Source organism: Rhinopithecus bieti, unplaced genomic scaffold (genome assembly GCF_001698545.2).
Source record: "Rhinopithecus bieti isolate Rb0 unplaced genomic scaffold, ASM169854v2 scaffold_48477, whole genome shotgun sequence".
In the NCBI taxonomy this organism is placed as follows: domain Eukaryota; kingdom Metazoa; phylum Chordata; class Mammalia; order Primates; family Cercopithecidae; genus Rhinopithecus; species Rhinopithecus bieti.
The window spans coordinates 115,691-128,755 of NW_016819110.1; the positions used below are offsets into that span (position 1 = coordinate 115,691).

Sequence of the window (13,065 nt, forward strand, 5' to 3'; positions counted from 1 at the left end):
TGTTTTCAAACAGAGTCTTGCTCTTGTCACCCAGGCTAGAGTGCAATGGCATGATCTCGGCTCACTACAACCTCCACCTCCCAGGTTCAAGCAATTCTCCTGCCTCAGCTTCCTGAGTATCTGGGGTTACAGGCGCCTGCCACCATGCCTGGCTAAAGTTTTGTATTTTTAGTAGAGACGGGATTTCACCATATTGTCCAGGCTGGTTTCAAACTCCTGACCTCGTGATCTGCCTGCCTCAGTCTCCCAAAGTGTTGAGATTACAGGTGTGAGCCACTGTGCCTGGCTGGGCACTGGCTTTTTTAGCTTTTAATATTTAACTTCACCACTCAGTCAGTACAGAAACAGTTATGATGGAGGCCTGCATTAGTAAGACCTGGCCTGCCACACAATGGGGATCCCAGTGACTATCTCTGAGCAGTGTTACCTGAAGGTTTCGAACTTGTTTAGAAGAAAGCCATTTCTCTTCATTTAAAGATACACGTGGTATAAAAAATAACATTGCGCCGGGCGCGGTGGCTCAAGCCTGTAATCCCAGCACTTTGGGAGGCCGAGACGGGTGGATCATGAGGTCAGGAGATCAAGACCATCCTGGCTAACATGGTGAAACCCGGTCTCTACTAAAATACAAAAAACTAGCCGGGCGAGGTGGTGGGCGCCTGTAGTCCCAGCTACTCGGGAGGCTGAGGCGGGAGAATGGCGTGAACCCAGGAGGCGGAGCTTGCAGTGAGCTGAGATTGCGCCACTGCACTCCAGCCTGGGCAACAGAGCGAGACGCTGTCTCAAAAATAAATAAATAAATAAATAAAAAATAACAAATAACATTGCAAATTGCAGTCACTGTGATGTCCATTTTTGTATTATATGTTCATACCTTTGAAGCACTGTTTAGTCTATTGCAAGAAAAGATTGAAGAGGATGAAGTAGAAGACAGTGTGGTCTGGTGACCGCTCACTGGATTAGGAGCTAGGAATCCTAGTCTTGGCTAACTTGACCAAGTCAGTTGACCTCTGTGGGCCTCAGGTTCCTAACTCATAACAATGAAAATATTGACTAGGTAATCTTCAAGGTGTCTTCCAGCTTTAAAACCCAGTTAGTTTTTGTGTATGTGATATCAGAGTCTGACTCTCAGCAGTAATTTTTTTTTCTTTTTTTTGAGACGGAGTCTGGCTCTGTCACCCAGGCTGGAGTGCAGTGGCGTGATCTCAGCTGACTGAAACCTCTGCCTCCCAGGTTCAAGCAATTCTCTTGCCTCAGCCTCCCAAGTACCTGGAACTGCAGGCACACACCACCATGCCCTGCTAATATTTTGTATTTTTAGTAGAAACGGGGTTTCACCATATTGGCCAGGCTGGTCTTGAATTCCTGACCTCAGGTGATCTGCCTGCCTCGGCCTCTCAAAGTGCTGGAATTACAGGTTGTGAGCCACTGCACCTGGTGCTCAGCAGTAATGTTAATGTGTACCACAAGAAAAGGTGAAGAGGAGCTTTTGCTTCCTATAAGGAGAAGGAAAAAACTTTCATTTTTCAAAGCTGGCTGCCATTGAACAAGTTGGCGATAAAGAAGACTGAGTTTCCTTTGGAAGTTACTTGTCCTTTTGTGTAGGAAAAAATGCCCGAGAGATACTTGGCTATTGGACTTTGAAGGAGATAAATGGAAGGCAAAGTTCAGATGATAGAGATTCACAAAAAGAATAGTAAGAATTTATCTGCCTAATAAAATAACAGGGATTTTTTTTTTCTTTTTTTGAGACATCCCCTGGCACCAAGGAGTTTGACCTCAAGTTAGTTGTGCAGGAATGCAGGTAGGGTGTGTTGCACAGAAAGTAGGCTGTTCAGAGCAGGGCATGCCACAGACAGCCTTGGGTCAGCTGTGTTGTTTTGTTTCCTTGTACTGCTTTTCAAGAATTTGAATCAACAATTAAATACTGCTGGATGTGGTGGCTCATGCCTATAATCCCAGCACTTTGGGAGGCCGAGGGTGATGATCACTTGAGTCCAGGGGTTCAAGACCAATCTGGACAACATTGTGGGACCCTGTCACTACATAAAAAAAATTAAATATTGAAAGATTTTAAAATATGCATAGTTGGTGCCTCTGAAAATTGGAAGATATTAGCAATAATCAGGTGGGTAGCTGCTGGCTCCATTAGGGGACTGGTTCACCACAGTCCTCACTATGCAGAGTGGTCTCAGGCCTGCAACTAGCCCCACCTGACCCCCAGGTGGCTGCAGTACTGGCCTGAGCCCTGGGGGCATATGAATTCTCTACCCTGGCTACAGAGGGTGCTCTGGGAACAGAAGAGAAATTTGGGTCTGTGGAAGCCCTGGTAAAGACAAAAGTCTGTGCGATGTGAAATGGTCAGTGAATTTCTAGAAGGTCTAGAAAGTTCATGTTTGTTTCTTGGGTCAGGTGCAGGTGGCCCACACCTGTAATCCCAGCACTTTGGGAGGCCAAGGAGGGAGTACTGCTTGAGCTCAAGAGTTTGAGACCAGCCTGAGCAACATGGCGAAACCTTGTTTCTGAAAAAAAAAAAAAAAATAAAAAAAACATTAAAAAACCCCGCAAATTTGTTTCCCACCAATCTTACCGTTTGTTGTACTTACCATCTTTTGTCCTCAAACCCTTAGTATAAGTCTATCTTTCTCTCCTTCTGTGTGAAACACACACACACACATATACACACTCACGCACACACAAAGTGTTGCTGCTAGAGGAGCCATTTACCTCACTCCTCACTTTAATGATTCCTTCTTGCTTTGACTCCCTGACTTCTTATTATACATTTTTTGATCTTTTAGATTTAATTGTGCTTTTTGTTCTATAAAATAACTCCTCAATTAAACCAATCACATATAAATATTTATGAAGTACTAAATCTGTAAAGAGCAAAGCTCATGATATATATTTTAAATATATTTTTAAATGTTTATTGAGAATCAGATACTATGTTTATCACATAATATAACTTTGATTCTGTCAAAAGCCTTGAGTAGGATGTATCTTTCAAAATCAACCAAATATTACCTTTTGAGTCAAAACAAATCCATGTTTGAGTTCTGCCTGCCTCCTCCAAATTGCTCAACATTTCATCATACATACACTGTTTTTGAGCAGGAAGCTGAACTAAATATTAAACCACCAGCTTGTAGCAAAGTTTGTATGCCTTTCTTCGACTAGAAATCTGACAAACTACAAATGATTTTCATTTTACCTCTTATCTTCTAATAAGAATTGATGATATATCTGAAAGCATTTGTAAAAACTGATCAACTTATATAAAATTGTAAAGTGACACAAATTTAAGGCACTGTAAGGATAAAAGCTTTTATTAAGAATTATGGATATTTTCTTGGCATGTAAACTCTTATCTTCTTTAGGGATATTTGGTCTCTTGGCTGTGTCTTATATGAGCTCTGCACACTCAAACATCCTGTAAGTATGCTCATTGTCAGACTAATCTTGAATTACTGGAATTATAGAAAAGAAGTTAACTTATAGGAGAGAAAGGTTAATGCTTGGTTTTATTAGATTGTTAAAAATTATATGGATGAGTTACTTAAAATAATGATAGATGACATGGAAAGATGTCCAAACAATATTATAAAGTAAAAAGTCCAAGTTGGAGACTAGTATGTGTAGCATATTTCCATTAAAAATAAATTGTGTGGGCTTGGCATGGTGGCTCATGCCTGTAATCCCAGCACTTTGGGAATCTGAGGCAGGTAGATCACTTGAGGTCAGGAGTTGGAGACCAGCCTGGCCAACATGATGTTAACACCCTGTCTCTACTAAAAATACAAAAATTAGCCTGGCATGGTGGCATGTGCCTATAGCCCCAGCTGGTTGGGAGGCTGAGGCACGAGAATTGCTTGAACCCCGGAGATGGAGGCTGCAATCAGCTGAGATCGTGCCACTGCACTCCAGCCTGGGTGACAGCGAGACTCCATCTCAAAAAAATAAAAAATAAATAAATAGTGCCAGGCGCAGTGGCTCACACCTGTAATCCCAGCACTTTGGGAGGCTGAGGCAGGTGGATCACAAGGTCAGGAGATCGAGACCATCCTGGCTAACACAGTGAAACCTCATCTCTACTAAAAATATAAAAAAAAAAGTTGGGCGTGGTGGCAGGCACCTGTAGTCCCAGCTACTCTGGAGGCTGAGGCAGGAAAATGGTGTGAACCCAGGATGTGGAGCTTGCAGTGAGCTGAGATCACGCCACTGCACTCCAGCCTGGGTGACAGAGTGAGACTCCGTCTCAAAAAAAAAAATAAAAAATAAAAATAAATAAATAAATAAATAAATAAATAAATAAATAAATAGTGTGTGAATAGATATGTTCAGCAAAAGAAAAATGTACGTGGGCAAAGTTCATAGGAAACCAGGCACAAGTGTTTAAGAGTCTTTTCCCAGAGGTCACATGGGATGTGCCAAATCCTCCAGCATTGTTACCCACGTCACCTGTGAAATGCAATCTATAAGAGAGCTCATTGGATATACCCAGTGCCCAGGATTTTTACTAATAAATAAATAAATAAATAAATAAATAAATAAATAGTGTGTGAATAGATATGTTCAGCAAAAGAAAATGTACGTGGGCAAAGTTCATAGGAAACCAGGCACAAGTGTTTAAGAGTCTTTTCCCAGAGGTCACATGGGATGTGCCAAATCCTCCAGCATTGTTACCCACGTCACCTGTGAAATGCAATCTATAAGAGAGCTCATTGGATATACCCAGTGCCCAGGATTTTTACTGGGAACTGGTCACATAGGTACCCTCTACCTGGCATATGCCAAACTTCCAGACTCCTGGAAAGAAAGCAGGTGTTCAGCATAAACATATTGTTCCCATAAATAGCTGAGGCAAAGAGAGCCACTCTTAACATTCAGGGAATGGTGGGAATTCTTCTGAGATCTTAGTTCCCAGACACCAGCCACAGGCCAATATTGTAAGCAGGCCTTTCTGAGGATAACCTGCTACATCAACTCTTCTCCACAGCCATCATTATTGTTATTATTAATTATTGTCAAGGATTGCACAGCCAATTTCTGACCAAAATGTGTACTTCTTTTTTTTTTTTTTTTTTTTTTTTTTTTTGAGATGGAGTCCCACTCTGTTGCCCAGACTGGAGTGCAGTGGCATGATCTCAGCTTGCTGCAACCCCTGACTCCTGGGTTCAAGCAATTCTCTTGCCTCAGCCTCCCGAGGAGCTGGGATTACAGGTGCCCAGCACCATGCCTGGCTAATTTTTTTGTATTTTTAGTAGAGTCAGGGTTTCACCATGTTGGCCAGGTTGGTCTTGAACTCCTGACCTTGGGTGATCTCCCCATCTCGGCCCCTCAGAGTGCTGAGATTACAGGTGTGAGCCACTATGCCCGGCCAATGTGTACCTTTATTGCTACACCATGGTGTTGAATATTATTATGTATAAATAACTATTGGTTTCATACAATAGAAGATTTTCTGGTCTGTGAAGCATTTTAGAGGAAATTAAACAATGTTTATGTGAATTTTAAAAAGCAAGAGATAAAATTTCATATCAATGTGACCTCAACTTTGTAAAATAAACATCATTTTAAAAAAAGATCAGAAGGAGCTATACACTCTGAGTGGGGTAAAATTATACGTATTTTCCCCTGTCTTTATAACTTCCTATACCTTCCAGTTTTTTATTATGAGTAAACATTATTTTGATAATAAGACAAAATTAAAACAAAAAAACTTGTTTTAAATAACATGGCATCTCGTTGAGTAACTGCAGTATCTGCTCATGAAAGATTAGTTGTTGAAAACAATTTAGGGTGGACCATAGTGCTTCTTTTTTATTTTTTGATTGAGTCCGGGTCTCACTCTGTCACCCAGGCTGGAGTGCAGTGACGTGATCACGGCTCACTGCAGCTTTGACCTCCTGGGCTTAGACAATCCTCTTGCCTCAGCCTCCCAAGTAGCTGGGACCACAGGCTTATGCCACCAAGCCCAGCAAATTTTTAAAAACCATGATTTGGAGAGATGAGGTCTAATACTATGTTTCCCAGGCTGGTCTTGAACTCCTGGGCTCAAGTGATCCTCCTGCCTTGGCCTCCCAAATTGCTGGGATTACAGGTGACCCTACTGTTTCTAACTACAATTTAAAAACATTGTTTTGCTTCTTGGTATGTTTGTTACTTTAACACTTTTATTATTTGTTACTTTAGTAACTTTTCTCTGATTTAGTATGATTGCTCCTTGTCCTTTCAGTTTGAGGGTAACAACTTACAGCAGCTGGTTCTGAAGATTTGTCAAGCACATTTTGCCCCAATATCTCCAAGGTTTTCGCGTGAGCTACATTCCTTGATATCTCAGCTCTTTCAAGTATCTCCTCGAGACCGACCATCCATAAATTCCATTTTGAAAAGGCCCTTTTTAGAGAATCTTATTCCCAAATATTTGACTCCTGAGGTGAGTTTTGAGGTGACTGTGCATTTTGGCAGAGATTTTGGTTTGTAGATCCTTGACACATGTGTTCGGTTTTAGGTCATTCAGGAAGAATTTAATCACATGCTTATATGCAGAGCAGAAGCGCCAGCTTCTCGACAGGCTGGGAAGGTGGTCCAGAGTAAGTGTGACTTTGCCATGCAATCAAAAGCATTTATTACACATGTCTCACACAGAGAGTAATGCAAGGAAATTTCACCAAACATTTTGAAAGTGGACATTTAAGAAACACAAGCAGTATAAGCAGAACAATCATCTTGTCAAATGGCAACTAGTGAGTATGCCTGAAAGTTGTATATTTAGCTCTTGCATGACCTGCAGGGTTTCTTCTCATTAGTCAGGAAACCTTCATGAAGCAGAGGACATGCTAATAGAGATGCTTGAAGAGGTTGAGCCCAAACTTAACTTTTGTGTAGTGAAGGGATAGAGTGGGAGAAGGTTGCAGATAGACATGGATGATGAGATGAAATATTTTTCTGAAATAGGATAGACTGGCAGTTAAGAATTCTGTTGCAAAGGACCATTGGAGCTGAAGTTAGGATCTTGGGGCCTAATTGGTAACAGTGAGAACTGTTACTTTGTGGTTCCCAAAGAAGGCAGGAGATACTTTATGGTAGTAATAATTGGAGAAAACTATTTTAGTCCTGCTGTCAGGAATCAGCTAAGCTGTGTGTTAGAGGGAGGGGTGCATTAAGAAAGAGAAAATTACTAATTCATTTGGTGCTGTGAAAGTCAAAGCCCCAGGATTTAGCCATAACTGAATGCCTGGACTTACAATATTAGGAGAAGCAGAAAACCTCTCAAAGAAATTCATGATAGGGAAATGTTATCCATTGAGAGAGAGATTTTAAAATTGAGGAAAGTTAAGGAGAAAATGAATGAACCTCTTTGCCATTTAATTTGACTGACGTTGTATATCAGTCTAGACTGAGAATGTTTAGAAAATAGACAAGTACAAAGTATGGGACAGTGTATTGTCCATATTTCTAATATAGGTAAGACAAGAGAACAAGAACAATTTTTTTTATTGAGATGGGGTCTCACTGTGTTGCCCAGGCTGGTCTCAAACTCCTGAGCTCAAACAATCCTCCCACCTTGGCCTCCCAAATTGCTGGGATTACAGGTGTGAGCCACCTTACCCAGCCCAAGAACAAATTTTGATGGAGATAAAGACAAGCATTAGAAGATCTACTCATACCTCAATCCCAGCACTTTGGGAGGCCAAAGTGGGCAGATCACTGGAGGCCAGGAGTTTGATGCCAGTCTGGCCAATGTGGGCAAACCACATCTCTACTAGAAATACAAAAATTAGCTGGACCTAGTGGCCCATGCCTGTAATCCCAGCTACTTGGGTGGCTGAGGCACGAGAATTGCATGAACTCGGGAGGTGAAGGTTGCAGTGAGCTGAGACCCTGCCACTGTAATGTAGCCTGGGTGACAAAGCGAGACTGTCCCAACAAAAAAAAAAAAGAGAGAAGATCTACTCATAAATTCCAAACAATGTGGCATGAATGGAGTGGCCTGATAACCCAAGCTTTAATGACCAAATTTAGTAACTTTTATTATTACCCCATACATATTGTTTCTGTAAAGGTTAATATTAATTTCTATTTTTCTGAAAAAAAGTGATGTTATATATACTAGAAATATGCAAAGGGACTCTGAAAAAAGGTTTTTTTCATTTAAAGAAAATGCATATTAATTTTTGATCAGTACTTCTCTCACTGTGTGTAACATATCTCTGGCTAGAAAGTAAACTTACTGTGTTATGAAATGTAGCTTATGTTTATACTCTTACAAGTATCAGTATTAAAGATGTACAATTTTCAAAATTGAAGCTGTTTTATTTTGGTTAATTAAGAGTATAAAATACAAAAAGTGAAATTCCAGGGAAAGTGCCCACCAAGATCAAGGATATCTGTGCCAATTAAAAGGAATGCTATATTGCATAGAAATGAATGGAGACCATCAGCTGGAGCCCAGAAGGCCAGATCCGTAAGTCATTCTAAACCCTCCTTTGTGTTTTTTTTAACTATGGTGTATTCTTTTCTTTCTTCTTCTTCTTTTTTTTTCTTTTTTTTTGTTTTTTTTTTTTTGAGATGAAGTCTCGCTCTGTCGCCAGGCTGGAGTGCAGTGGCGCGATCTCAACTCACTGCAAACTCCGCCTCCCGGGTTCAAGTGATTCTTCTGCCCCAGCCTCCTGAGTAGCTAGGACTACAGACGTGTGCCACCGTGTCCAGCTAATGTTTGTGTTTTAGTAGAGATGGGGTTTCACCATTTTGGCCAGGATGGTCTCGATCTCTTGACCTTGTGATCTGCCTGCCTGGGCCTCCCAAAGTGCTGGGATTACAGGTGTGAGCCACCGCACCCGGCCCCAGCTAATTTTTGTACTTTTAGTAGAGACAGGGTTCCACCATGTTGGTCAGACTGGTTTCAAACTCCTGACCTTGTGATCCACCTGCCTCAGCCTCCCAAAGTGCTGGTATTACAGGCATAAGCCACTGCAACCGGCTGTTATATTCTTTTTCTTTAATTTTTTAATTAAAAAAAATTTTGTGAGTACATTTTAAGTGTATATATTTATGGGGTACATGAGATGTTTTGATACAGGCATGCAATGTGAAATAAGCACATCATGGAGAATGGGGTGTCTGTCCCCTCAAGTATTTATCCTTTGAGTTACAAACAACCCAGTTATACTCTTTAAGTTATTTAAAAATATACAATTAAGTTACTATTGACTATAGGCAGTCTATTGTGCTATCAAATAGTAGGTCTTATTCATTCTATTTTTTTTAACCCATTAAGCTATGGTATTTCTGACAGACCTATCTGCACGTGTTCATGAGGTACAAGCTCATTGTTTGGAGTCCACAAATTTTGTACTTACAATAAGGTATTCTGTACTGAGCATTATAATAGTATTTTGTTGGACAACTTCTAGTTTTTATATTTTATAAAACGATGCTGTACGCCCTTACAAGTATACTTTAGGTTTAATTTTCTTTTTATAACTGAAATTATTCTTATTTCTAATAAGTAAGGTTTTTCTGTATAGGAAAAGTGAGTAACATAGCAACAGAAAACAGTCTGCATTTAATATTCTTAATTCTAACATGTATAGGATTGAGAAGTTTGTATGATATAATAATTGATATTTCCCTAGCGATTCTTTGTGTTTAGTTATTTGAATTCACTTCAGCACAGTGTTGAATCTTTTAGGTCATACTAGTGAAATGCTTCTGGTATGTAAATGATAAAATGGCTATTGTCTTTTAATTAAAGAATTGTATTTTAAAGAAGGCTCATGGTAAAATTAGAGAACCATTTGGAAGTATATTTACTAAGTGTTTACTTGATATATAGACATTTTAGAAAATGTATTGGTATGTAAACATTTTTTTAAAAACCAATTGTTTAAGTTATTGCCCTTCATTTGATAAAGGGCTTAACTTATTTATTTATTTATTTATTTATTTATTTATTTATTTGAAAGAGGGTCCTGCTCTGTCACCCAGGCTAGAGTGCAGTGGCATGTCTCAGCTCACTGCAACCTTGATGTATTAGTCTGTTCTCATATTGCTATAAATAACTACTTGAGACTGGGTAGTTTATAAAGAAAAGAAGTTTAATTGGCTTACAGTTCTGCAGGCTGTACAGGACGCATTGCTGAGGAGGCCTCAGGAAACTTATAATCATGGCAGAAGAGGAAGCAGGCTCATCTTAAATGGCCAGAGCAGGAGGAAGAGAGCGAACGGGGAGGTGCTACACACTTGTAAACAATCAGATCTCATGAGAACATACTCACTATCACAAGAACAGTAAGAGGGAAATCTGCCCGCATGATCTAATCACCTTCCCCCAGACCCCTCCTCCAACATCAGGGATTACAATTCAACATGAAATTTGGGCAGGGACACAAATCCAAACCATGTCATTCCACCTCTGGCCCATCTCAATTCCCATGTCCTCACATTGCAAAATACAATTTTCCATTCTCAACAGTCCCCGAAGGCTTAACTGATTTCAGCATTTAACTCAAAAGTCCACAGTTCAAAGTCTCATCTGAGACAAGTCAAGTCCTTTCTACCTGTGAGTCTGTAAAATAAAAAACGAGTTAGTTACTTCCAAAATACAATGAGGGTGCAGGCATTGGTAAATACACCCATTTCAAAAGGGAGAAATCAGCCAAAACAAAGGATTTATAGACCCCATGCAAATTGAAAACCTAGCAGGGTAGTCATTAAATCTTAAAGCTCCAAATTCCTTTGACCCCATATCTCACATCCAGGGCATACTGGTGCAAGGAGTGGGCTCCCAAGGCCTTGGGCAGCTCTGCTCCTGAGGCTTTGCAGGCTACAGCCCCTGCGACTGCTCTCACAGGCTGCTGTTTAGTGCCTGCGGCTTTTCCAGGTGCGTGGCGCAAGCTGTCGTTCAGTCTACCGTTTTGGAGTCAGGAGAATGGTGGTCCACTTCTCACAGCTCTACTAGGCAGTGCCCAGCAGGGACTCTGCATGGAGGCTCCAATGCCACATTTCCCCTCTGCACTGCCCTAGTGGAGGGTCTCCCTGAAACAGGCTTCTGCCTGGACATCTAGGCTTTTCCGTATGTCTTCTGAGATCTTGGTGGAGGCTCCCATGCCTCAGCTCTTGCACTCTGTGCACCTGCAGACTTAACACCACGTGGAAGCCACCAAGACTTATGGCTTGCACCCTCTGAAGCAAAGGCCTGAGCTGTACATTAGGCCCTTTTAACCACGGCTGGAGCTGGAGCAGCCACAATGCAAGACACCATGTCCTGAGGCTGCACAGAGCAGTGGGGCCCTGGGCTTGGTCCTCAAAGCCATTCTTCCCTCCTAGGCCTCTGGGCCTGTGATGAGAGGCGCTGCCTCAAAGGTCTCTGAAATGCCTTCAAGGCATTTCCCCCATTATCTTGGCTAACAACATTTGACTTCTCTTTATTCTTGAAAATTTCTGCAGCTGGTTTGAACTGCTCCCCAGAAAATGGGTTTTTCTTTCCAGGCTGCAAACTTTCCTTTTATACTCTGCTTCTCTTTTAAGTATAAGCTCCAGTTTTACATCATTTATTTGCTCACAAATATGACCATAGGGTGCTAGAGAAGCCAGGCCACATCTTGAATACTTTGCTGCTTAGAAATTTCTTCTGCCAGATGCCCTAAATCATCATTCTCAAGTTCAAAGTTCCACAGATCGCTAGGGTAGTGGCACAATGCATCCAACCTCTTTGCTAATGCATAACAAAAGTGAGCTTTGCTCCGTTTCCCAATAAGTTCCTCATCTCCATCTGAGACCTCCTTAACCTGGACTTCATTGACCATATCACTATCAGAATTTGGTCACTTTGATTTTAACAAGTCTCTAGGACATTCCAAACTTTCCATCATCTTCCTGTCTTCTTCTGACCCCTCCACACTCTTCCAACCTCTGCCCATTACCCAGTTCCAAAGTCACTTCCACATTTTCAGGTATCTGTATACAATTCCCCATTCCTGGTACCAATGTATTGTGTCACTCCATTCTCATACTGCTATAAAGAACACCTGAGACTGGGTAATTTATAAAGAAAAGATGTTTGATTGGCTCACAGTTCTGCAGCCTGTACAGGAAGCATGGCTGGGAGGCCTCAGGAAATTTATAATCACGGCAGAAGGGGAAGCAGGCTCATCTTACGTGCAGGAGGGAGTGAAGGGGTAGCTGCCACAAACTTTTGAACAACCAGATCTCGTGAAAACTCACTATCACAAGAACAGCAAGGGGGAAATCTGCCCCCATGATCCATTTACCAGGGTTCCTCTCCCAACATTGGGGATTACAATTCAACATGAGATTGGGCAGAGACACAAATCCAAACCACATCACTCGACCTCCCAGGCTGAAGTGATCCTCCCACCTCAGCCTCCTGAATAGCTAGTACTACCGATATGCACCATGATGCCCAGCTAGTTTTTATTTTTTGTAGAGTCAAGGTCTCACTGTGTTGCCCAGGCTGTTCTTGAACTCCTGGGCTCAAGTGATGTACCAGCCTCAGCCTCCCAAAGTGCTGGAATTATAGGCGTGAGCCACTGTGCCCAGCCTAAGGGCTTAATTTTATTAAAGAAATAAGAAAAGTATGTTGTGATTCAGAGGACTCTTTATCAGACCTGTAGAAGAGAAAACACATCTAAAAGATTTGAGGATGAATTAAATTATGAGAACTGTTGAACACGTTGACATTTTTTCCAGTTCCTTGAAAAGGTAAAATTGATTTCCACAGGAACTACCTCTGATATTCCTATTACTGTTGGGATATTAGAAAAAGAATTTTTTTTTCTTTTTTTTTGAGATGGAGTCTTGCTCTGTCCCCCAGGCTGGAGTACAGTGGTGCGATCTCGGCTCACTGCAAGCTCCGCCTCCCGGGTTCGCGCCATTCTCCTGCCTCAGCCTCCCGACTACAGGCGCCCTCCACCACTCCTGGCTAATTTTTTTTATTTTCGGTAGAGATGGGGTTTCACCATGTTAGCTAGGATGGTCTCGATCTCCTGACCTCGTGATCCACCCGCCTTGTCCTCCCAAAGTGCTGGGATTACAGGC

At 41.5% G+C, this 13,065-nt stretch overlaps 1 protein-coding gene across 1 annotated transcript in view; it reads left to right on the plus strand.

The window, feature by feature from the left end:
- Nucleotides 1–13,065, plus strand: part of LOC108519338 (serine/threonine-protein kinase Nek5) — a 70,212-nt gene that overhangs the window by 23,594 nt on the left and 33,553 nt on the right. The window contains exons 8-11 of the mRNA XM_017858266.1: nucleotides 3,381–3,435; nucleotides 6,239–6,439; nucleotides 6,515–6,596; nucleotides 8,337–8,470. Coding sequence (XP_017713755.1) covers nucleotides 3,381–3,435; nucleotides 6,239–6,439; nucleotides 6,515–6,596; nucleotides 8,337–8,470 — 472 coding nt within the window. The remainder of the gene's footprint in view (nucleotides 1–3,380; nucleotides 3,436–6,238; nucleotides 6,440–6,514; nucleotides 6,597–8,336; nucleotides 8,471–13,065) is intronic.